The 22,864-nt window shown below is 35.4% G+C and overlaps 1 protein-coding gene and 1 non-coding gene across 2 annotated transcripts in view; one reads left to right on the top strand and one right to left on the bottom strand.

The window, feature by feature from the left end:
- The window catches only part of LOC150098813 (trypsin-1-like), an 82,600-nt gene that overhangs the window by 46,733 nt on the left and 13,003 nt on the right, over positions 1-22,864 (top strand). Inside the window, exons 5-6 of the mRNA XM_090405757.1 lie at positions 99-379; positions 9,118-9,275. Coding sequence (XP_090261883.1) covers positions 99-379; positions 9,118-9,275 — 439 coding nt within the window. The remainder of the gene's footprint in view (positions 1-98; positions 380-9,117; positions 9,276-22,864) is intronic.
- LOC150098814 (U2 spliceosomal RNA) lies at positions 4,633-4,820 on the bottom strand. The gene has a single exon (XR_016549563.1). It is a non-coding gene; the product is annotated as a U2 spliceosomal RNA (small nuclear RNA).

Below are 22,864 nucleotides of genomic sequence, written 5' to 3'. Positions count from 1 at the left end.
TTATTATTTATCAATCCCCCCCCCCTCCACACACACATAGTTTAAAAAAAAATGTTCTTCCATGTTCTTCCGCGTGTAATTTTATAATGCCATTACAGGACTCAACACAAGCCATCGAATATCAGGGTAACGCTCGGAGACTTCATTCTGAATTCTGACCTTGAGGGTTTACCCAAGGAAATGTACGGTGTTGAAGACGTCAAAGTCCACCCAAATTTCCGATTTACTCCGCAAGCAGACCGTTTTGATGTTGCAGTTCTGAAACTAGACCGTCCGGTATTGTACCGCTTCAACATAAGGCCCATCTGTCTGCCAAAGAAAGGAGCAAGATTTCTTGGCAAAATAGCATTCGCCGCAGGATGGGGAGCACTGGAAGCAGGTTAGAAATTTACTCTTATCTGAAGGTCTGAAACTTTAATTTCCTGCTTTCTCCACCTAATAATCTGTCATGAATTTTTATGTATTAATAAATGACTAATTAATTAATTAATAAAGTATTAGAAATGGTTATTTAATAAACTAAAAGTTATTATTATTATTATTATTATTATCTGAAATCAGTGAATTTTTTGTGCCACCAATATTTTGTGTGAATGTCTTGGTGTGGTACGTACACTCACTCTGCAGTGGAACTGGAGGCTACAGGGACAGTGCCCTATGACATATTGTAAATTGTTGCAGTATATTACGAGTCACAGCACTGACTCATAAGCCAACTATTGTAGTGAATCGCTGACTATTCATTACAAGAATTACTAGTGCTAAAATTCGACCTACTGTAACTAACTTCGGTTTTAAGTTGCACACGCCACCAATTTTTTTTTTTATGACAAAAATTATTCGATAGGACAGAGGCTTCTAAATTTAAAGAGTACAGTTCAAAACAACAATAATAATAATAATAATAATAATAATAATAATAATAATAATAATAATAATAATAATAATTAATTAATTAATTAATTAATTAATTTGTCAGCTCCTTTGGAGAGATGGAAAAAGAATATTTTGGAATATAGTTACTTCTTAGGTTGCTTAAGTCCCGTGGACACTTTTTGCACGAAGGTATCAAAATAAAGAGAGGAAGAAGAAAAAAAAAACTGCTAGACAACAGTACAGATGACATATCTGAACTGATTTAGACAGATTATTTCTCGACTGTTTTACCTTCTATAAAAAACATCTCATATGTAAACAAAAATAATGGATATAGGGGAAGCAGTTGGCTGTTGACTGAATTGTTGAGAATGTAAATTCTATGAAATTCGAGCAAAATCATAAAATCTGCAAAAATTATTAAATGCACTAATTATAACGATAATTAGCAATCACACTAATTATATTAATAATTAACAACAATACTCATTATTAAAAATAATGTCCGTAAAGTAACAGCTTCTAAATTGTAGTCAACCTTCTGCTTTCAAAATTCTTGGTTCATTGTTTTATTATGAGATACAAAATATGTTCTTAGTCGAAATTTATTTTACAATTTTAATTAAATAATTAAGATAATCATCTACAATACTGTCTATATAGTAAAATAATATTTATTAAACATATTTGAAATTTTAGTGATACTTTTTATTAATATTAATGAAATATTATAGGAAAATCCGCCAGAGAGTTTAAAACAGAATTCAGAGACAAAAAATACTATTGGTGGGCGATAGATGGCGCAATGTGGAGATGAAGGATTAAATAGCGTAGACAGTGGAATGTATAAACTAGTGTTTTACCGTGATGAGTTCTTGAACTCCTTGGAAGTGTCTCACGTAATAATAATAATAATAATAATAATAATAATAATGAAATATCTCAGTTCAGCCACTAGATCAAACTGACTAGCATCAGAGATAGTCTTAGCTATCCCTTGCATTCACAGTGTGTTCTTTAGCAGGACTGTCGTAACCCACTAAGCAAATCATATCCTAATCATATTTTCTGGAATTTAGGGGAAGCAAAATAGTGTCTGTCTAAGGACGGCATATACCCTAGCAAGAATCCTCTTCTTCAGCAATCTTTATAACTGAATGAAAAAAGTATTCCTCTACGAAACTCATGTTTTTTTTTTTATATATATTTTTATTTATTAATATTTTTAATAGTACAACAGACAAACCGGCTGGGAGGATACGTGATGAGCAGACACAATATAACTATTTTATTGTTATTTATCGTAATAAACATGTGGTCCAATTACCGGAATCTTTCTTAATAACTATCGTCATTTCACATGGCTTGTTAAAATGCATGGGTGAGTGCTGCCATCTGGAGAGAAATAAAGATACAAATACAGTTTGTTTGTTTGTTTGTTTGTTTGTATAGTCAATCATCATGAAGTTAAGTTTTGTTCTCGAAAAATAGGAAACAAAAGGTCACGATTCAGTTTTTATAAAAATCAAATAAATATTCTTGCTAATATCATCCGGGCAGACAATGCAGGATTATTACATCAAATGGTTCAGAATGAATTTCTGTGAATTCATTCAAATTTACAAATTCTAGCACAAGTGAAATTCCTTTATGCTTTCGAACATCGAAACAAATTTGTGATAATTTCAAGTACGCTCTAATAAAAATAAACATCCTGTAACTTCTAGACATCCGTATACTTTTGTTGAGTTGCAGTATTTCACAATTAAGATGCAACTCTAATTCTCTACTCTTTTATTAAGATATAATAATAATGGATTTTAAAGGCAGTATTATTTTGTCAATGCAGAAAGACTGCATGACTTATTTCCAATATCGCTATTGCCAACTTAATTTAAAATTACTTTAAAACATTTGATGAATTATTTCGTGATCATTACCCCACGCACGTAAAAGCTAGTGAGCAACAGTGTGTGTGTGTGTGTGTGTGTGTGTGTGTGTGTGTGTGTGTGTGTGTGTGTGTGTGTGTGTGTGTGTGTGTGTGTGTGTGTGTGTGTGTGTGTGTGTGTGTAAAAGAAAGAGAGGAATCTAGTGCTTAAAAGTACCCAAAAAGTGTTTTATATAGATGAACGCACATTTCCATACAAAGAGATTCTCAAGGAAAAGGATAAAATATAAAAGGAGAGTAGCAAAACACATTATAAATTGCAGGCCTACACTTCTGTGGCTAATTGGTTCAAAAGATATATTTCGGTGATTACACCACATTTTTTATTAATACAAAATACTGAAATAATAGTTCCCGACAAGTTTCGTAAATCGTAGGATTTACATCTTCAGGGGATAAATAGTATAACTTAAAGTTTAAACAACAGAATTAATAAATACAAATCATAACCGTCTGGCTATTCATAAACTCAAATAACAGAATGCAGATATAAAACGTTATTGACGTTGAACAATACTGGACGATGTCACGTGTTCTCGTTCATACAGTCCGAACTCAGATTGAGGTAGATTTTTTATTAGAGCTGACCACACTTGATGGAGAATTAAACCTTGATTTTTATTGCATTGGATTGGATTTTTTAGCATATTAGCAGCTTCTTTAAATTTTCTTATATAACTGTTGTTTTCTATGTATGACATCGTCGTTTTTTGCCAGAGTGCATCGTGTCCAGTGGAAGTGGTATGGAAAGCAAGACCCGTTTTTTGTTCTCTTTTGTATTGTACGTCTTTTTGGTGTTCTAGATTATAAATTAATAATTAATTATGTTTTAGATTATAAATTAATAATGCAAAATAACATTGTTTAATACAGTAATGTGTTAATACCAGTGGCGGCTCGTGGCTTGAAATCGTGGGGGTCCTGCAACTTTCGAAATATACATACACACTGTAAGTACAGTGCATACGTGTTTGGATAAAATATCAAAATTATGAAAAAAATTTAAAAAAAAATAAACATGAAAAAATATTGTTTATTATCGATAAAATTATACAGTTTGGTATAATTCAAAATTACTTAAAAATAAAATCCATTATCATAAGCCCAATAATGTTCTAAAATCAAAACTATAACACATGTTATGTCTTTAATTGCAATGCCCAAATATTTAAAGAGACGGAGTAAACACGATAAGCTTACGAACACTCTACTACTGGCGCAAACTGCATATAAACAAACAGTGGAACTGCGCGATGGACAGTGCCGCATTACGCTAATAGCTCGCATCTTACTATGACGTGCATATGCTTGTGCGCGTAGCAATATGACACTGTGGTAAACACAGTGCTGCTAGCGTCCTTCGCCTTCCTAAGTGCTACAAGATGGATTTTTATTATTTTTTTATACAAAATAAGAGAATTGTATAGGATTGTTGATGATAAAATTAAACATTACAAGCAAATATAAAAAAATTAATAAATATATTTTTATATCGAGAAAAATTGGGGATGCTACAGTTCCTCAGTGCCTATGCACGAGCCGCCCCTGGTTAATACAGTCTTGTATTAATCAGAACAGATCAAGGGACTCAAGTAGTGTTCTTCTTAGTCCACGGAATGAAAAGTTAAAGTTTATTAATAAACAAAGCAAATAGTTTTCTGGAGTCAGAGTAGTGGCAGTGTAACTAGACTTTTAGTCTTTGGCAAATTCGTAGCTAAGTGCCTTTTTATAGTGTGACAATTGGTATAATAATAATATTTCAGGCTTTTCTGACCACGACCCACAAAACCCCGAGGGGAATGAAGTAGTACAATTCCAGGACAACTCGCGGCAAAAGTGTAACAAGCCCTAAGCTCTCCTCCACCTCTCAAAAAAAAAAAAAAAAAAAAAAAAAAAAGAAGTTTAATATCTTGTGTCTTGTGAGGCCCATATCCGATATGAAACTGACAAGAACAGATACTACACTTTGATCTAAGCCAAAAACTCGTGAAGCGAAAAGTGTAGTATCTGTTCTTAATAGCTTAATATCCGATTGAAGCCCAATATATTAAATTGATTTCATTATTTATCTAATTGATTAAATTGGAAGGCGGCAAAATGTTTGGAGCTTGTTACACCTTTGCCCCGAGATGTCCGGTATTGCATTATCTCTAAGGTCTGATCGCTACCCTCGGGGAGAAATGAAAAACATATACAAAAACAATGCATAAACAGAAATTAGGAAATATTTAGTTTTAATGCGAGGGGATGCTTAAAATTGAAAGGCTTAAATCCGTCCATGGTGGAATAACAATAATAGTGAAGCGCAAATCACAGTTCCTATTTTCAGAAAGCATTACTACCAAATGTGTCTGAGGTCGTTTTATATACGTAAGAGAAAATCGAAACATCTAAAGGAAAATCAACACCATAACCACAGCCGGAGACCAACTATCTCCGTGCTGGAAGAAACATTAAAGCGCATGCGAAACATATACGAAGTAATCAACTGTGGGAAAACGAATACGTGTAACAAAAGATCCCCAACCTAAGGCCAGACCAACCGCTGCACATGTGAACTCACGTCCCAATCTCTCTCTCTCCCCCTCTCCCCTATTCTCATACAGTATTTTTTTAATATTAAGAATAAATTATAAAAATAATATATTCTAGTAATTTATCATGATTATTTTAATATCCCTGGTGTATTTTGTCTTAACTGATCTGTATATAGAACGCTTAAAGTCATCCAACGTGAACAGTATACCAGAAGAAATGACGCCAGGCTCATCTTAAAAAATTTTTCCGCTAGAACAACAATTACCATCATTTCTTGACCACTCTCGCAGTGATACGTGTCTTCTTCTTTTTTTTAATATGACTCTAACGCACGAAATGTTGTAAACCAATACATTGGTGCTGCAGGTGGACTAATGGTTATTTATTTTACATAATCCGAATACTCGAGAGACCAAACACGGAACTTCTTCAACCATTTTCGGCCTCCAATAAGCAAGCCAGTGTTCTTACACTGGGCAATGAAATTCATCGCCTACATAAAGACATTCACAAACATTCCTACCCACGACAGGGTCCGAACCCGAGCCTGTTGGCATGTGAGAGCAGAAGTTAGAAGTACTAGACTAACCATACTGGTTTTCATTTGTAAGAATGAATTTAGGAGATACTTATATACAGCTGACCGTTGAACAACGCTGGTTTGATCTGCGCGGATCCACTTATACACGGAATTTTTTTTTTTTTTTTTCAATAAATATATTGGAAAATTTTTTGGAGATTTACGACAATTTCGCAAGCGTACCCTAGAAATATCGAAAAAATTAAGAAAGAGTTAAGTATGTCATGAATTCATGAAATATATGTAGATACCAGACTATTATATCATTTACTAACATAAAATATACACAGATCTTTTATAAAAAGTTAAAATTTGTCAAAACTTACGTACACAAACACTTACGACCGTGCATGGCGTCATTCAAAGTCAAGGGAAATGTAAAGATGCAGTATTAAATCATCACTACATAAAATTAACGGTTACTTATTAATTAATTAGTTAAATTTCTTTAATTAATTAAAAAAATTAATTAGAATAAAATAAAACTAACAGAATAAAAACTAATTAATTAGAATAAAATAATTTTATAACGATTCATTAGTGTATAGGGTAGGCTACCGTGAAGCAATCGTATCGATAAGCTACCATAAAGCAATCAAATTGCCGCTTCTTCGTTATCAAAGCATGAATCGTTATGCCTGTAAACAAATATGAATAATTTCTTTTCACGTTATCTTTTCGTTTTTGATGTCTAATGTTAGTAATACGTATAACATTACTAACATTAGACATCAAAAATAAGTAATACGTATAACATTTGTATTATAAGACAATACTGATATAGGTACTAACAGAGATACGATTCATCTTGTAAACGTATCGATAAATACAGTACAATACAGTACTGTACTGTAAATGTATTTTCTCTTCCTTATGGTTTTCTTTTCCATAGCTTACTTTATTGTAGGAATACAGTATATTATACAAACATACAAATATGTGTTAATCGACTGTTTATGTTATCGGTAAGGCTTCTGGTCAACAGTAGACTATTAGTAGCTAAGTTTTTTGGGGAGTCAAAAGCTATACGCGGATTTTCGAACGCGGGGGAGGGGGGATCGCCGCTCCTAACCCTCGTGTTGTTCAAGGGTCAACTGTATAAGGGTGTGTGTTTATTAAACAGTAGACATGAAACGAAATAAGATCTGTTTATTTTGATTTTTACTGAATTAAAAAAACTGTTAACTGTATGCCGTGTTAATACCAGTGGAATTAACACGGAATTTAATTAATAATTAAAATTTTAAAATTAGATTTTAAACTAATTTTAAAATTAGTTTAATTTAAAAATTTTAAAAATTCAAACTAAATATTTCATTTTTATTTGTTGTTGAAAGACAATTTGGTTTGTTTGAGTGGAAATGCAGTCGACGCAACTTAGGAACTTTGAAGCTAAGAGACAAATGGCCGGTTTACATGGCCGTTTGTCTGCAGAAAGAAAAAAAAATCTGTCATCTGAGTGTGACGCAGCACTAATTTCTAGTCGTTAAACTGTTAATCGGAAAAAAAACTAAATAAAAATTGAAAATCTATAATAGCTCAAGTGAAATTTATCTTTTAAATATTAAATATTCACATTAAAAATGAAAACTAAAATGTACACACACCCATTTTTGGGGTTCATCATCTCTTTTTTCTGATATACTCGTATATATAGTAACAAATTCACAACCCAATCTCCTCTCCCAAGAGCACTGAGCTCTTATTATTGAACTAAAAAATCATGTGGTCAGACACCGGAGCAAACGTAATATTAAAAATGATAAAAAGTATAAATAATAATTATTATTATTGCGTGACACCTCCAAGTACTCATCGCGGAAAGGCACTCTGCTTCACTCCGCTACACGCATCTAATCATCTTCCCTACTATGTACTTAATTCCCCTACTACACACAACAACCATCAACGCCATCTACTGCCCATCACCACCACCATGACCAACAGTATTTTTTGTCTGTAAATGCGTGTGTTCTGAAGGCCAATTTGCCTGTACGTGGGAAAAAATCCGAGTTTCCAGGAGAAAATAATGGCAAAAAAATTTTTTTTTTTTTTTTTTTTGTAATTATTCATTATTTTTTTCCAAATAACATAACAGTTTTTTTCTTAATTATTCCAGGAGGAATCTGCACCAATTTATCATTCAAGTTCATAATACTGATTATCATTATAATCAATGTCTTAAGATCTCTCTATGGACACTGATGGACGAGTTTCTTTATGAAAATTTGACTGGCTTTTTTAAATCTATAACTGATTCTGAAAAGTTCATCATGTTTGCATTTACTGCTGTGAAGCATACTACTTTGTGTGTGTGTGTGTGTGTGTGTGTGTGTGTGTGTGTGTGTGTGTGTGTGTGTGTGTGTGTGTGTGTGTATTTCATTTTGTGCAAGATGTCCAAGGCATGGTCAGCTAGACCTGACTGGTCAGTCATTCCATTAAACCATAATATATGCTTCAACTAGCATTTAAGCCTAAATCTGCTGAGCATTAGCGAATAATAAGCCTAGTCGAGGGCTTCTTGGTATTGCAAATTTCAAAATATAAATGAAAAAAAAATGTAATTTAAGTAAGCAGAAGTTCAAAATGTAACTAGAAATTCTAAAACGTGCAATATCTTTGCAATTTTCACTACGAGAGGCTAAGCCTCCTGGAACAGCGATTGCAATACATGCTGTCTCTTCATCCAAAGGCACTTTCATACTGTTCATTAATCGTTTTATAGAAACTACTAAGAAGGCTACGCCCCCCCCCCCCCCGTGGCGTCTACGGCGCCCAACCTCCCGCGTTTCGGACTGGTAGGCCGGTTCTCCTTGAATTCTGATGACCGAATTTTGAAGACTCGACACTCAGGGTAGCCCCTGAGTTTCAAAACGTTTCAAAAAACGTGACATAAAAAGGCTTATCATTTTATATATATAGGGTAGATATAGATAGAGCCGAATCTTTTGGCATTAGATGTTAAATAAACAAATAAATATCACAGATTTTAATTATTTTTTTTCTCCTTTGCGCTTAGGAAACTTGCTATACTTTCTTACCAGTGGAGCTGGCTGAAGTTAATCATTAAAAAATAATTACGGTATTAAAATATTCATTTCGTATGATGCATCAAATATCTGTGTCCAAGTTTTGCATTTTGGTGAATGTGTCTTTCTTTTGTTTCTTTGAAAAGGATCGAAGTTGCGACCTGAAATCCTTCAGTATGTTCCTGTGCCTATTATAGATAACCCCATTTGCGAAAGATGGCACCAGAGGAAGGGTATTCATCTACAAATCCACAACGAAATGTTATGCGCCGGTTATGAATTCGGTGGCCGTGATTCATGTCAGGTATGAGTTCAATGTGCATTTTTTAATATGTGCAATGTAGAATTTTGATATACATTTACGTAAAACAAGATCTAAATATGATACCAATGACACAAACCTGTGGTTTTTTTTTTTTTATCATTGGTATCATTTTCGATATTTAGATTGCAAATTTTTAGATAGACAGTATATTCCTATAACAGTGACCAGATACTTTACAGGTATCCGTCTCTCCCATTCCATCATTGTCAAATACTGAAATTCTGCCTCATCATTCCATATGACCTTTGCTCCAGGATTTATGGAGTTCAGTTTATCCTATTATGCTTTTGTCGTTCATTGAAATAAGTTTTTTTTTTTTTTTTAAGAAAAAAAAGTGTATTCCGAACAGTTCTAATATAAACTTTATAATTACTTTGACTTATTTTTGGTTTATAACTGGAGCAACTTTATAATTTTCAGTAATTTTGTACATTTTGCATACTTTTCATATCAGATTTAGTAACGTTACCTTCAAGTTTCTTGCAAAGTGCTCACGGCTTTCGCGGAGAGTAATGACAGTGCATGTTTAAATGGAGACCAATGAATTATTTTAGAGGGGGGAAAGTACTGGTCGCCCTCTCAACGCTGTATTGGGTGGCAGGACATCGCATTAAAGCACAAACAGCAGAACTGATCTAATCTAATCTAATCTATTTTTTGTTTTCGAGTAAATCCCAGCGGAATACAAAAATTCGCTATCAATACTCATTCAATATGCTTCTCTGCACGGTAATCTTTAGTAAAAGATTACCGTCTATTAACTAAATAGCTGAAATTAGTATTTTATAATTACTTTTAAAAATTAAAATAGAATTATAATCAATTCTATTTATCACAAATAGAATTATTAGGTGCGCATAACTGTCCCTTTGTAGGATGTTAACTGTTTCAAACGTATGCGTAAAGCTCGTGTTGTTACAGACGAAGCAATAAAGGTTAAATTAGATCAGTATATTGTTAATTGCGCGCATTGTTGCCCTTAGACCCAGGCAAGGACATTCACCTCGACCCAGCGCTTTAAAGGGCCCGCAATCACAAACAAAAAAATTATTAAATAAGAGGTAAAAATTGAAAGATTCAGAATCAGTCTTATAGAAAAATAACTTTTATGGAATAAATATATAATAATTTATGAATGATGTATGTCTTTATTTTATTATTCATTCAAACATCACTGGTCCATCAATAGAACAGCGCAATAATAATTAAATTCAGTTAGCGTTGATATTTTGCGACTTTCAGCCACATAAACACCAAACTCGTGCAAAGTTTTCGATTTGTGTTTATAAAGTTGTTGTTTTTTTGTCAAGGTAGGATGATAGAAATTATTTTAACTGTTTGTTAACTGGATTTATAACTTTTAAATATTTAGGCATATGGTATGTGGGTCTCCATTTGTACTCTTGCCCCGGGTTCTGTGAATGTTAAGGGATGGCCTGATTATGAGTGTTCTCTGGATGGTTTGCCTATTTTACAAAAAGAAAAATCCAAGTTTTTGGGAGGTAAAACTCTGCCGTTATGAGATACGTAAAGTATGTTTTAATATTGTATTAAGTAGATATATGCAAAATAGTTTAGTATTATATTAATTAGATATATGTAAAGTAGTTTTAGTGTTACATTAAGTAGATATCGAACAAAATTCGTATTTTTAAACTAAACTGAATTAAGTATGAGGGTACTATATTACAAAAGTAAAGTTTCTGAAAACGACAGTCGTCTAGGCAGTTTTTCGGCTAATGTCTTTAAATTGGAAAGACAATCTAAAAAGGATGATATAATTTTTCCATTTATTATATCCATTTTAAGTTTTATATTTTAACTTAAAATTTTAACTTAAAAGCACCCAGATTCAGTATCTACTAACACAAAAATACTTTCACAGAGCTCAGCAAGTTTTAAAATGACCAAAATTTAAGGGGGGGGGGTACCAAAATTTAAGAATTTATATATATATATATATTTTTTTTTTCAGCATTCACTGGATGGATTAAAGATTAGGTCATTCAAAAACCTGCTCTAAAGACCAAATCTCGAACGTTTGCATATCACTTTACGCCTCTAATAACAAGCATGATGATCTCATCGTCCACTGTGCGATTATATTCATAGCTGCCTAAAAAAAAATTAAACACTCACAGCCAGTTGGAAGAAGAGAGAGAAGACATTCGCTCGGCCATGTCTATTTAGCAAAGCTCGAAGCGTAGCATTAAAAATAAAAATGCATGTTATTTGTACACTTACTCAGATCTTAAAATCGGTAATGATTACTACTGCTGAATGTAGTAATGTCAATCTCACCCATAAAAGATCACATAAAACATTTAGTACCGTGAATGAACTAGAGGTTAGGCAATCCGGAAATCTTGCTCTAAAGACCAGCTATGGCACTTTTGCAAGTCACCTCGGACCTCCACCAAGCATCACGTTGATCTCACACAGGGGATGATGAAATTCATCTAGTACCTAAAGACATTCACTAACATTCGTGCCATAGTGGAATTCGACCACGGCCTACAGAAAGTGGAGAATCTATTCACCCGGCCAACTAGTCTGGCAATATTAATAAATTAAATTAAACTTATTTCATTTAACTTACTAAGATATAATAGTTCGAAAAAGTATAGAACAAAGCTAGACATCCCGATATTTTTATTAAGCTCAAGGATTGTTCTTTTACTCCATCGTGTAATTATATTTTCACTGTTCACAGTTATTCCTAGACAATAAAATTTCATTACTTGTTCTAATATTTTTTCCATTTAGTTCTAATTTACATCTTATTGGTTCTTTTGCAATTACCATTTTTTTCATTTCTCTATTGATATTTGATAGTTAAAATTGCTGAATATCTGCTGGGGTTTTTATTCCACTTGGTTTCTGTCTGTATTATTCTTTATTCTCTTATCCTTTCGTCTATGATTATGTTAAATAAACATGCATTCAATTAAATGTATGCAATTAAATAATCACCTTATCTGATTCCTTTCCGTATAAGAATTTTTTGTGTAATTGTTCTGATATCTTATTATATATCTCATTTTTGTGTGTATATATATCTTTGATCATTTCGATGATTTGCAGCGGTATTTTTCTTAATGCCAGTACTTTCAAGGACATCCTCTAACCTGATTCTGTCGAAAGCCTTCCCAAGTCAATGAAACAGATAAATATCAAAAAAAAAAAAATCAGCTAACGCCTTTTTTATTCCCGTATATACGGGAGTAGGCGAGGCCATTTAGCCCTATCTAACTTTTTGGAGACTGAGTGGGCAGTTCAATCTCCACTGGTACCCAATCAGAGACAGATGGCCCAAGGCTATCACTAATTAAGCGGTACGCAGTGAAGAGAGACGGCTCAAATGTGCCGCCATCTCGTGGTCTCTAACCCTAACACAATATATTTAATGTCTGAAATAATGTGGGTTCTACGGTCGATTTTCTTGAGTTTACAGGACGAAAAACCCGAGTTTCCGGGAGGAAAAACCTGCTTGCCCGTGCCAGAGATCGACTAACTCGGGAACCGGTCGAAAAAAGGCTTAGAAAAATTTCCTCTAGTCGCCGACTAGACTCGAAACCAAGACTTCCTTCGTGCGGCCTAGCGCGGTGGTGTGCAAACGCCACATCCACTGAGCTACACAGGCTCTTGATAAATATTTCTATCTTAAATTTCATTTCTTTTTCTGTTTATTTGCTTCATAATAAATATAGCATCAGTACATGAGCTTCCCTTACGGAATTCTTGTTGTTCATCATCATAATTTAGTTGATTCTAAATCTTCTTTGATAATTCTTGTAGATATTTTTAGATTCTGATTCTTCTTTGATAATTCTTGTAGATATTTTTAGAGTGGTGCCCAGTAAGTTTATCCCTAGATCGTTTTGGGGTTCAGATTTTTTTAAAAAAGTATTTAGTTTTTTTCTAAAAGATATATTTAATTAAATTTCTCATGTTTTCAGTCATTTCTTTACCTCCGTATTTCAGCATTAGCATTAAAATTCCATCCGTCCCAGATGATTTCCTATTTCTCAATTTTGAGATGAATAATTCATTCTATTAAATCATTTCAATTTCATCTGTGTTTTCTAGCTTTTGTATTTCAGATATTTTTATTTCTTTTTAGTCTTCATATAATTTAGTAAAATAGTTTTCCCACTGTTCTCTTTCTATGATTGGTGTATTTATTCACAATTTTTTTTATTCCAGTTGTTTAGAATAACCTTCCCAATATTCTTGCTTTATCAGTCTTATTTTGTTATTTCATTTCTTATTCTTTTATATTCTTCATATTTGGATATATTAGTTTTATCTTGTAAATGTTTATTAAATACATTTTTTTTGTTTGTATTTTAGATATTTGGCAATTTTATTTCTTCAGAATATTAAGGGAATCCATCCTGTTTTGCATTTTCTAGTTCGTTTCTGTCCTAGTGCTTCATATGCTGCTTGTTTAATGTTCATTTTGAATTTTTCCAAATGAGAACCTATATCTTCTTCATTACTGATAATATTTTTTTGAAATTATTAGTTTAGTCTATAAAATATAAGATAGTTCAGCATTTGATTCATAGATGGCGCATACAGGCATTTAGTTCTTAGAGCGATTCTATTCATGAAATTAAAGAACCACTGATAGTAGTGCATGTGTTCGTTCTATTCTATAAGGCCTCCCATGAGAAAAGTAGCTTTTTTTTTTATTTCTTTTTTTTTCTAAGAAAGCTTGCAGCTGTTTTGCATTAGACGAAAATAAATGCAAACAAAAGCCAATAACCATTCGTTTTGACAAGGACTTCCATGCATTTTGTTTAAATAAATTTATAGTCGTATAAACGATAGGCTCTTCTCCTATCACGACTTGATTCGTTTAGTGATAATACAAGTAACATATCAAGCCTCAATTAACGATTTTCTATTCTGTAGTTGCTCAAAAAACCTTGCCGAGAAACCCGATTGAGCTACGGAGGCTCGATCCTGAAGATAATAATAAAAAGAGAATTAACAATTTTGGATTAAATGATTTAATTAAGATGAAAACGACACAAATATGAAATATCTCAAAATAACAGAAGCAATAAATTCACTGCTTAAACTTAACCTGATACAATAAGTTTACAATATACACTGATGTCCAAAAGCTATAGACTAACTACATTTTTACCTGTATATAAAAAAAATTTCATGACTGCAGCCGAATGTGTAACATTTGGCTGTAAGTCACGTAACACAAAAAAATGTGTTATAGATTTCGTACAAATTAAATTGTAATACTCAAAACTACCGAAATAATTACAGAAAACTAGACATTTCAGTATGGAATATGTCCACCCCGAACTGCGATGCCGTTCTCACAACATCGTACCATGCTTAGCACCAAGTGATTTAAGAGTTCTTGAGGCAAACTGGCCCACTCCCAGGGCCACATTTAACATAAGGCTCATTAGACGCAGCTAGGGCCTCACTCGCTAAGGGGCACATTTTAAAACCATACGCCTCACAAAAAAAAAACAGCCTAGTTATAGCTGCAAAATAAAATACTTATTTTTAAATATTAAATTCATAATATAAAACCTAGAAGCCGCTGAAAAATTTGTGAGGCCTCCGCTTCCATTTGAAATACATTGTTCAAATGCAAGTGCGGAAGGCTCATTTTCAGTGTTGAAACGAATAAAATATTATTTAAGAAGCAACTTGTACCAAAATAAAACAAGTGACCTGTCGTTATTATGTATTGAATCAGATGTAATGGACTCGATTAAGCCAGAAAAGCCAGAAAAAACTTTTAGTTGTTAATTTTTTTTATTTAAATTTAAACTAATTTATTTTTATACTTTTTTTAAATGCAAATAATATCTATACCAAGGTTGTGTTATTTTTGTATACAAATATATATATATATTTGTATACACACACACACACACACACACACACACACACACACACACACACACACACACACATATATATATATATAAACTAAAAAAATGCTTATTTTTGAGGCTTCATAATGATGTTCTTTGAGAACTTTTGAGGCCTCATAATGATGTTGCGCCTAGGTCTCCAAAAGTATAAATGCGGCCCTGCCCACTCCTCCTCCTTCAGAGCAAGGATAAGGCCTTATTTGTTTACTAGAGGGGAATTTCCAGCAGCAATGCGCCTCATATTGCGTCCCAAACGTTGGAATTGAGATCTGGAGAGCGTGCTGGCCCTCGATTCGTTTAATATCCTCAGTCTCCAGAAGTATTTCCAATGCTCATGTACGATGTGGTATGGTGTGGTGTGGCATTGCCATCCATAAAAATGAATTCTTCGCCTACAGTACCACAGGACAATCGAACTTGGTGCTGAAGAACTTCGTTGCAACCTCGTTCGCCAGTCATGGTGTCTTTTCCTAGCACTTGTAAATCGGTGCATCCATTAAGCATAATGCCTTCCCACACCATAAACCCAGCACCGCCGTATCTATCCCTTTCAAGAACATTCTCGCGATGGTAAGCAGTACCACTTTCAAGTCAGATCAAGTGTCGTCTAGAATCGGAGGAAAGATTAAAACCAGTGGTGTAGCTAGGGATTTTGCCACCCGTGGCGATCCCTCCTCTCTCAATACACACCAAAAATACTACAAAAAGTCAAAACGACGTATAGAGAAATAAATTAAAACAGTATGTTTATTTTTGAAGTAAAACTTTAATTTCAACATTCTAAAATGTTATTTTTCTTGATTTTCTATTAGCAAAATCGTCGATGACATTGGCGAAGTCTACTTCATAGTAATGTAGGTAATTCTTAATCAATTTTATTTAGAAAAACTCCTCTCACAACTAGCAACACTTACAACAATTGTGAGGAAAATTCGCAGCAGTATTACAATCTTTGGAAATGAGTTCTCCAGACTGTATTTTAGAATTAACTGCAAAAGTTCGAAAAGGTTCAAAGTGCTTCCCGGGGCGGACCGTCCCCCTCTGTTCCTCCCTAGCTACGTCTGTGACTAAAACGACACTCATCTGTAAAGAGTACATTAGCCCATCGGTGTCCTGTCCAATTTTTATGGCTACAACACCACTGAAAACGTGCTATACGACCAGCTGTAAAGGGGCACAGATTATAGGCCTTCGAGCGCATAGGTATGCTTATCGCAGATCTTGCCACAGTTTGTCGAGATATCAGCGTACCTGTGCTTGAATGGAGCCGACTTGCAAGCTGACCTGCCCTGGTGCATCGATTACGTTTTGCTGTTATAACCAAAAAATCTATCTTCATGCGCCGTGGTAGAGCGAGAGCGACCTCTTAGCAAACGTCTGCAGTGCCGGATTAAACCCTGTGGAGCCCTCCCCCCCAAGCAGTCAAAATCTCGGGGCCACACTCGCAAATTATAATTCAGAAACAACTCAGATATAACTTCATTATAACTCAGAAAAGTTAACTAACTCGCATAACGCATAACATTACTGCCTGGATGGGTGAAGCAAATATGCTTTTCGTTTTCCCCTTTGTCTGTTACGTAAGTGTTTTGAGTGGGTTGTTTAATGAGCTTTATGCTCGCCTCCTGATGGCTGTGAGTTTAGCTGTGTTTAGCTGGACGTAGAATGGACTTTGGCCTTTTGTGTTTGTGTCTTTCTTCTTCGTTATATTCTAAGGCTTCCTTGATCAACGGGTTTGGATGGTTGCTTGTTGTGGCAAAGAATTTCTTTGCAAGATCTGTGAGTAGGGGAGAGATGTAAGGGATGTTCATTTCTCTGTGGATTTGTGAGTTTCTGATGAACCACGGGGCATCTAAGATCATCCTCAGGCATTTGTTCTGTATTCTCTGTAGTTTTTGGATGTTTGTATTCGTAGTATGACTCCATGCAGGGGATGCATATGTGATGACCGGGCGTATTACCATCTTGTAGATGAGAAGCTTGGTTTGTATGTCCAGTTTGCTTTTCCTGTTGATCATAGGGTAGAGCTGCGCGATTACTTTCGATGTCTTTGAGGCAGTGTACTTTATGTGATTGTTGAAGTTGAGTTTTTTGTCGAGTGTTACTCCGAGATATTTGATGTCGTTCTGCCATGGGATCTTGACTCCTAAGAGGTGAATGTCATCCGTGTTTTGGACTCTCTTTCTGGAAAACAGAACGGCTAAACTTTTTTCAGGGTTTACTTGGATCCTCCAGTCTGCCAGCCATTTTTCAATTATGTGAATGTTGCTTTGTAGTTTTCTAATTGCCAGATTTGGACTCCTAGATCTTGCCAGTATTGCAGTGTCATCTGCGTATAATGCTGTGGTTGTTGTTCTTGGATTCAGAGGGATGTCTGCTATGAAGATTGAGAACAGGAGAGGTGCCAAAAGTGATCCCTGAGGAACGCCTGCCGATACCTTTCGTCTGGATGATAGTGTTTCATTGATTTTTATTTGCATCTGTCTTTCTTTTAGGTACGAGTGGATGATTTTCGTTAACTTAACTGGTATGTTAAATTTTATGAGTTTGTACAGGAGGCCTTGGTGCCAAACTTTGTCGAATGCCTTTGCTGCATCGATGAAGATAGCAGCTGTGTGTTGTTTCCAGTTGTAGCCTTGTGTGATGATCTCCACTAGCCGGTGTATTTGTTGGACTGTGCTGTGGCCCTTGCGGAAGCCGAACTGCTCGTTTGGTACTATTCCCATTTTGTCTGTTTCCGCTTGAAGCCTTGAGAGTATCACTTTCTCGGTCACTTTTCCGAGGTTGGGTAACAAGCTGATTGGTCTGTAGTTTTCAGGGTGTTGGGGGTTCTTTCCCGGCTTCTTCAATGGTATGATATTTGCGATCTTCCAAGATGTGGGGAAATGTTGGTATCTGAGGACAGCGTTAGTTATGTTGACGAGATGTATTATGGCCTTTCTTGGGAGAAGTTTTATTATCCGGTTGCTTATGCCATCTGGGCCTGGAGCCTTTTTGCTGTTTAGATGGGTAATGATGTTCGTTATTTCTGCCGGAGTGGTGGGAGTGATGGGTTCTGAGTTATCTTTCTGCAGTTGTAAGGTTCTCTTAACCTGACAGTGTATCTTATATATGAGGTTGATGTTTAAGTTTGTGTAAGATGGATTACACTGTGATTCCAGTTTATCTGCTAGTGCTTCAGCTTTCTCTTTATCTGTGTGTGCCATTCCTTTCTTGGTTTGTATGGGGGGTATGATTTGATGTTTGATGCGGATAGTTCTTAGAAATTTCCAGACAGAGTGGTCTTCCGCATTGATGTTGGTCAGTTTGTCTTCCCATTTTTGGTTTCTATGTTTTTGAAGAGCCTCTCGGACCTGTCTGTTTAGGTTGTTGAGTGATCTTTGTCTTGTGGTGCTCTTGTGTTATGGTATCGCTTTCTGGCTTTATTCTTTGCTCTTATTAGATCCATTATTTCCTCTGGGATGTGGCTGGTTGGGTGGAAGACTATGGTTTGCCTGACAGCTTCCATTGCTTTCTGGATTTGGCTGGTTAAACTGTTTATCGCTATGTCTATCTCTTCCTTTTTGCGGATGATTGGGACTGGACCGATGTGCTGTGGGAGAACATTTGCTAGCTTGTCCCATGGTATGAATGTGTGTGGAGGAGAGTGTAAGTCTGATGATCCTAGCTGGAGCTCTATGGGATTGTGGTCCGAAGAGAGTTCGTTTATTGTTTTCAGTTGGTATTGGTATTTGATATTTTTAAGAATGGCGATGTCTAGCACATCTGTGCTGCCTGTAGGGCTGTAGTGGGTTGGTTCAGTGGGACCAGCCACAACCATAGAATTGGTCAGTGCATAGTTGAATAACGTGGTTCCTTTGGTGTTGTTTGATGAACTAAACCAAGATGTGTGTTTTGCATTGAGGTCCCCTGCTATGATAATGGAGTCGTTGAATCCTAGGATGGAATCCAGATCTGTTTTCAGTATGGGTATGCTTGGTGGGTTGTAAGCAGCATAAATTTTTATGCTGTTGGCGTTGCTGGTATGTACTTCCACTCCGGTTACTTCCAGGTTCCTTGTTTTGGGTTTGGGTATTGTATTGTGATTTAGGTAGCTTTTGATGCATATAGCAGTGCCTCCTCCTCTTGCACTAAGTCTATCATTTCTGTATGTAGTGTAGCCACGTATTCTTGGGTTGTTTGCTGGCCTTAAGTGGGTTTCTCCAATTAAGATGATATCGGGACTGTGTCTGGTTGCGAATTCTTGCAGCTCCAGGACTTTGTTTGTCAATCCGTTTGCATTCCATGCGACTATCTTGAGTGACTTTGGTTTGAATTTTTTGTTCATCGTGTGTGGCTGTTATGGTGGTTTGGCTTCCTTGTGGGGGTATCTTTCTGGAAAGTGGTGAGATTCTGGATGACTGTTTTGCTAAATTCTTGCATCATGTTGTACAGCGAAGCTGTTAAGGCTGCTGTTAAATCTGGGTTTGCTTGCTCATGGGTGGTGGGGATATGATTGCTTGCAGCCTCTGCATACGTTTTGATCTTGGTTGTGGGTCTCGTGCCTTCCTGTGTTGATGTATTTCGGATTGAAGGGTGACCTGTTTCATTGCTTTTGGTGTAAATGCGAGTGGGAGCTGGGTTATTTCTTGCCGATTCTCGATTTTTTGGGTGGTAGAGGCATCCTTTGTAATTGGCTGGGTGAGGTCCTCCACAGTTTGCACATCGTGCAGGAGTTGTGCGTGGTTTAGTACAGGTGTTGGTCTGGTGTCCCTCGCCACATTTCAGACATCTGTATGCTGCTCTGCACAATTTTTGTGCATGTCCGAACTTTTGGCATCTGTGGCATTGCCCTGCCGATGCCTTTTTCCTTAGTGGCTCTGTTGTTATTTTGAGCCTGCAGATATCTGTGATTTCGTAAATCCTTTTTTGGGTATTACTTATTTCAACAAGCACAAGTGGCATTGGCTTTTTGTCAGCTCTTATCATTCTGCTGACTTTGACTGGTGTCAGGCCTTGTTTGATTAGGTCAGCAGTGATCTCGTCGATCGTGATTCCCTCAGCAACCCCTCTGAGGACCACTTTAAGGTTTTTCTCACTTGGCAGTGAGAATGTGTGGAAGGGTAGCTTAGCGTTGTCCATCTTCGTCATTTTGCGGTAGTCGGTGACTGTGTCTGGCTGAATTTTTACGCCATCGTCTGTGTTTCTGGCAGTCGAGAATTTTATGTTTTGTTGGCCTAACGATTTTGAGACTAAAGTCCACTTCTCTTTGTCCCGGAGGATGACTGGTGGGACCTTTTCAGTTTTAACTTCTGTGTTCTGTGGTGTTACGTCTTCTTCCATGTGTTCTTGTTCTGTCTTCCGTCTCTTGGGTGCCTGTTCATCTTGTAAGTCTAACTGTCTATCGGTTGTTTGTGATGATGTGTTTGTGAGTTCGGCATCTGTTTCCTCTTCGTCTCCCTCTTGATCGTTGACATGTGTATATATGTTTAGGTATCCTGGGAATTCTGTGTCAAACCTTTTCAGAATTTTCTTGAATAGGTCAAGCAGCTGATCTTTGGTAAAGGCTTGAACTAGTTCATCGGTGACGTCCATGTCTGTCCAGTTAGGGTGCGTGTGTGTGTGTGTGGGGGGGATACTGGTCAATAACAAAGTCCAACTTACTAAGTAAATTAGTAGCAAGACCTTACCTTTCGCTGAACACGTTTTATTCCAGATCCAATCCTCGGAATCGAGTTGGTTCGTCCATCACTGAAACACTATAATATCACTATATCACTGTAATATCACAATATCACTATAATATCACATTCCTCAATCGAGTCCTCCCTCAATACTCACTGAGTCGCAATCCACCCGAGTCAATCAATAATAATCAATCACACTCAATCGTTAACTAACTCACGCAGACATTGGGTATATATAGTCGTTGGTGTTCTCGAATCTTCTCGTGAATATTCTACTAGGATCTGGAGTCGGCGGGAACTCTCGACACAAAACAACTCACAGAAAGCTCCATTTCTTGAGGTTTCTCGTGTGCGCCCTCTAGTAGGATAACATTAAAGTTCTCCTTTCTTTGAGTTGATTCATTTTTTCTATCTTTTGGAATCAATTTAAGGAAGCTTGATTTTCTTTCGAGATCAAATCAATATTATTTTGAACATATTCTATTGGTTTGAAACACTGCCTCTGGGCAGTGTTTCAAACCAACTTCAAACTACTTTCAAACTACTATAGTAGCTATAGCATACTATTTCATGGAAGTGACATTTAGACAAAAAAAAAAAAAAAAACGATAACCAAAGATACATAGTAGACGTAATGAATTTTACTAGAAAAACAGCAAAATACGTCTACTTGATCATAAATGAAATACTGTAATGAAAAATTAAAATTATTATATTAAAAATTTTAAAATTATACAGATATTTTATTTAAACAGAAATCTCAAATATTTTGCAAGTGGCAGTTTCCTATGTTGCATATCCTAAAATATCGGGGTAGGCTGATACAGATTTCAATACATTAAAAAATACAAAAAAAAAAACGGATTTGGGGAAGATTAATAAAGAAATGCCACCTTTTGTATTACTAATTAATTATAACTCTTCAGTTCTTTTTATTGCATCGACAGCATTCAGGAATAATTCTTCAAATATACCGAACTTTAAGTGTTATGAAATCAATAAACTCTGCCAGTTTCCTGTCACGGATTCTCCTTTAGTAATGAAAAACTTCAAGAAGAAAATCGTATATACAGTACAAACCTTCCGCAATTATATATGCAACCCCCCCCCCACACACACACACACATCCGTTGACGTCGAATCGATCGACATTCATAACGCAAGCAAATCTAATTTACTTGAATTCTAAAAGAGTGATTCTTCTGAAATATCTGTATCAGTCCTAAAATATCACTATTAGTTAATACTGTCAATAGTTTCCCATTAAAAAAATATATATCAATATAAAATGACTTTCAAAATGCAATGGGACGATTCATTTCGGAATCGTCCTTCCGAATATTTTAAATCGTCCCTCATTAAAATATTTTAGCATATTAAACTATGCTAAAATATATAATGAGATACTGCAATATTGGTGTTTCCTGAGCTGTATTATTTATTCGTTAACATGGCATTTCTAAAATATAATTACATAAAAATTACTTTTTAATTCTAAAGACAAAAAAGTTTGATAATGGAATAATCATCATACAAAGTAAATATATATATAATATTCATACATTCACATATATATATATATTCATATGGATATAAGAGAGAAATTAGTCGGAACACTAAATTAGCTGTATACAAGACAGTGTTCAAACCAGTTTTAACTTATGGATCTGAGAGCTGAGTTAGAAATAAAACACACCAAAGACTAGAGACCGCATATATGAGAGTCCTGAGAAAGATTAGAGGCATGAACAGATGGCATCAATGGCAATAATCATGTTAACAATGAGGATATTAAGAAAGAACTTGACATTGTCAGCACCAGGAATGTGTTAGCAGAACTAATCTCAGGTGGTATGGTCACTTAAACAGAATGGGAGACGAAAGATTAGCAAAACAAGTGTTCTATGCCAGGTTGTCAAGAAAAAGACCCAGAGGAAGACCAAGATGGTGGATTAACACAGTAAAAAGTGCCTTAGAACAGTGC

This window comes from Typopeltis vanoorti, chromosome 15 (assembly GCF_054136105.1).
Source record: "Typopeltis vanoorti isolate ZY-2024b chromosome 15, IOZ_Tvanoo_1.0, whole genome shotgun sequence".
Taxonomy (NCBI): domain Eukaryota; kingdom Metazoa; phylum Arthropoda; class Arachnida; order Uropygi; family Thelyphonidae; genus Typopeltis; species Typopeltis vanoorti.
The sequence above is the reverse complement of the archived record's forward strand: the minus strand, read 5'-3'. Positions and strand labels throughout refer to the sequence as shown.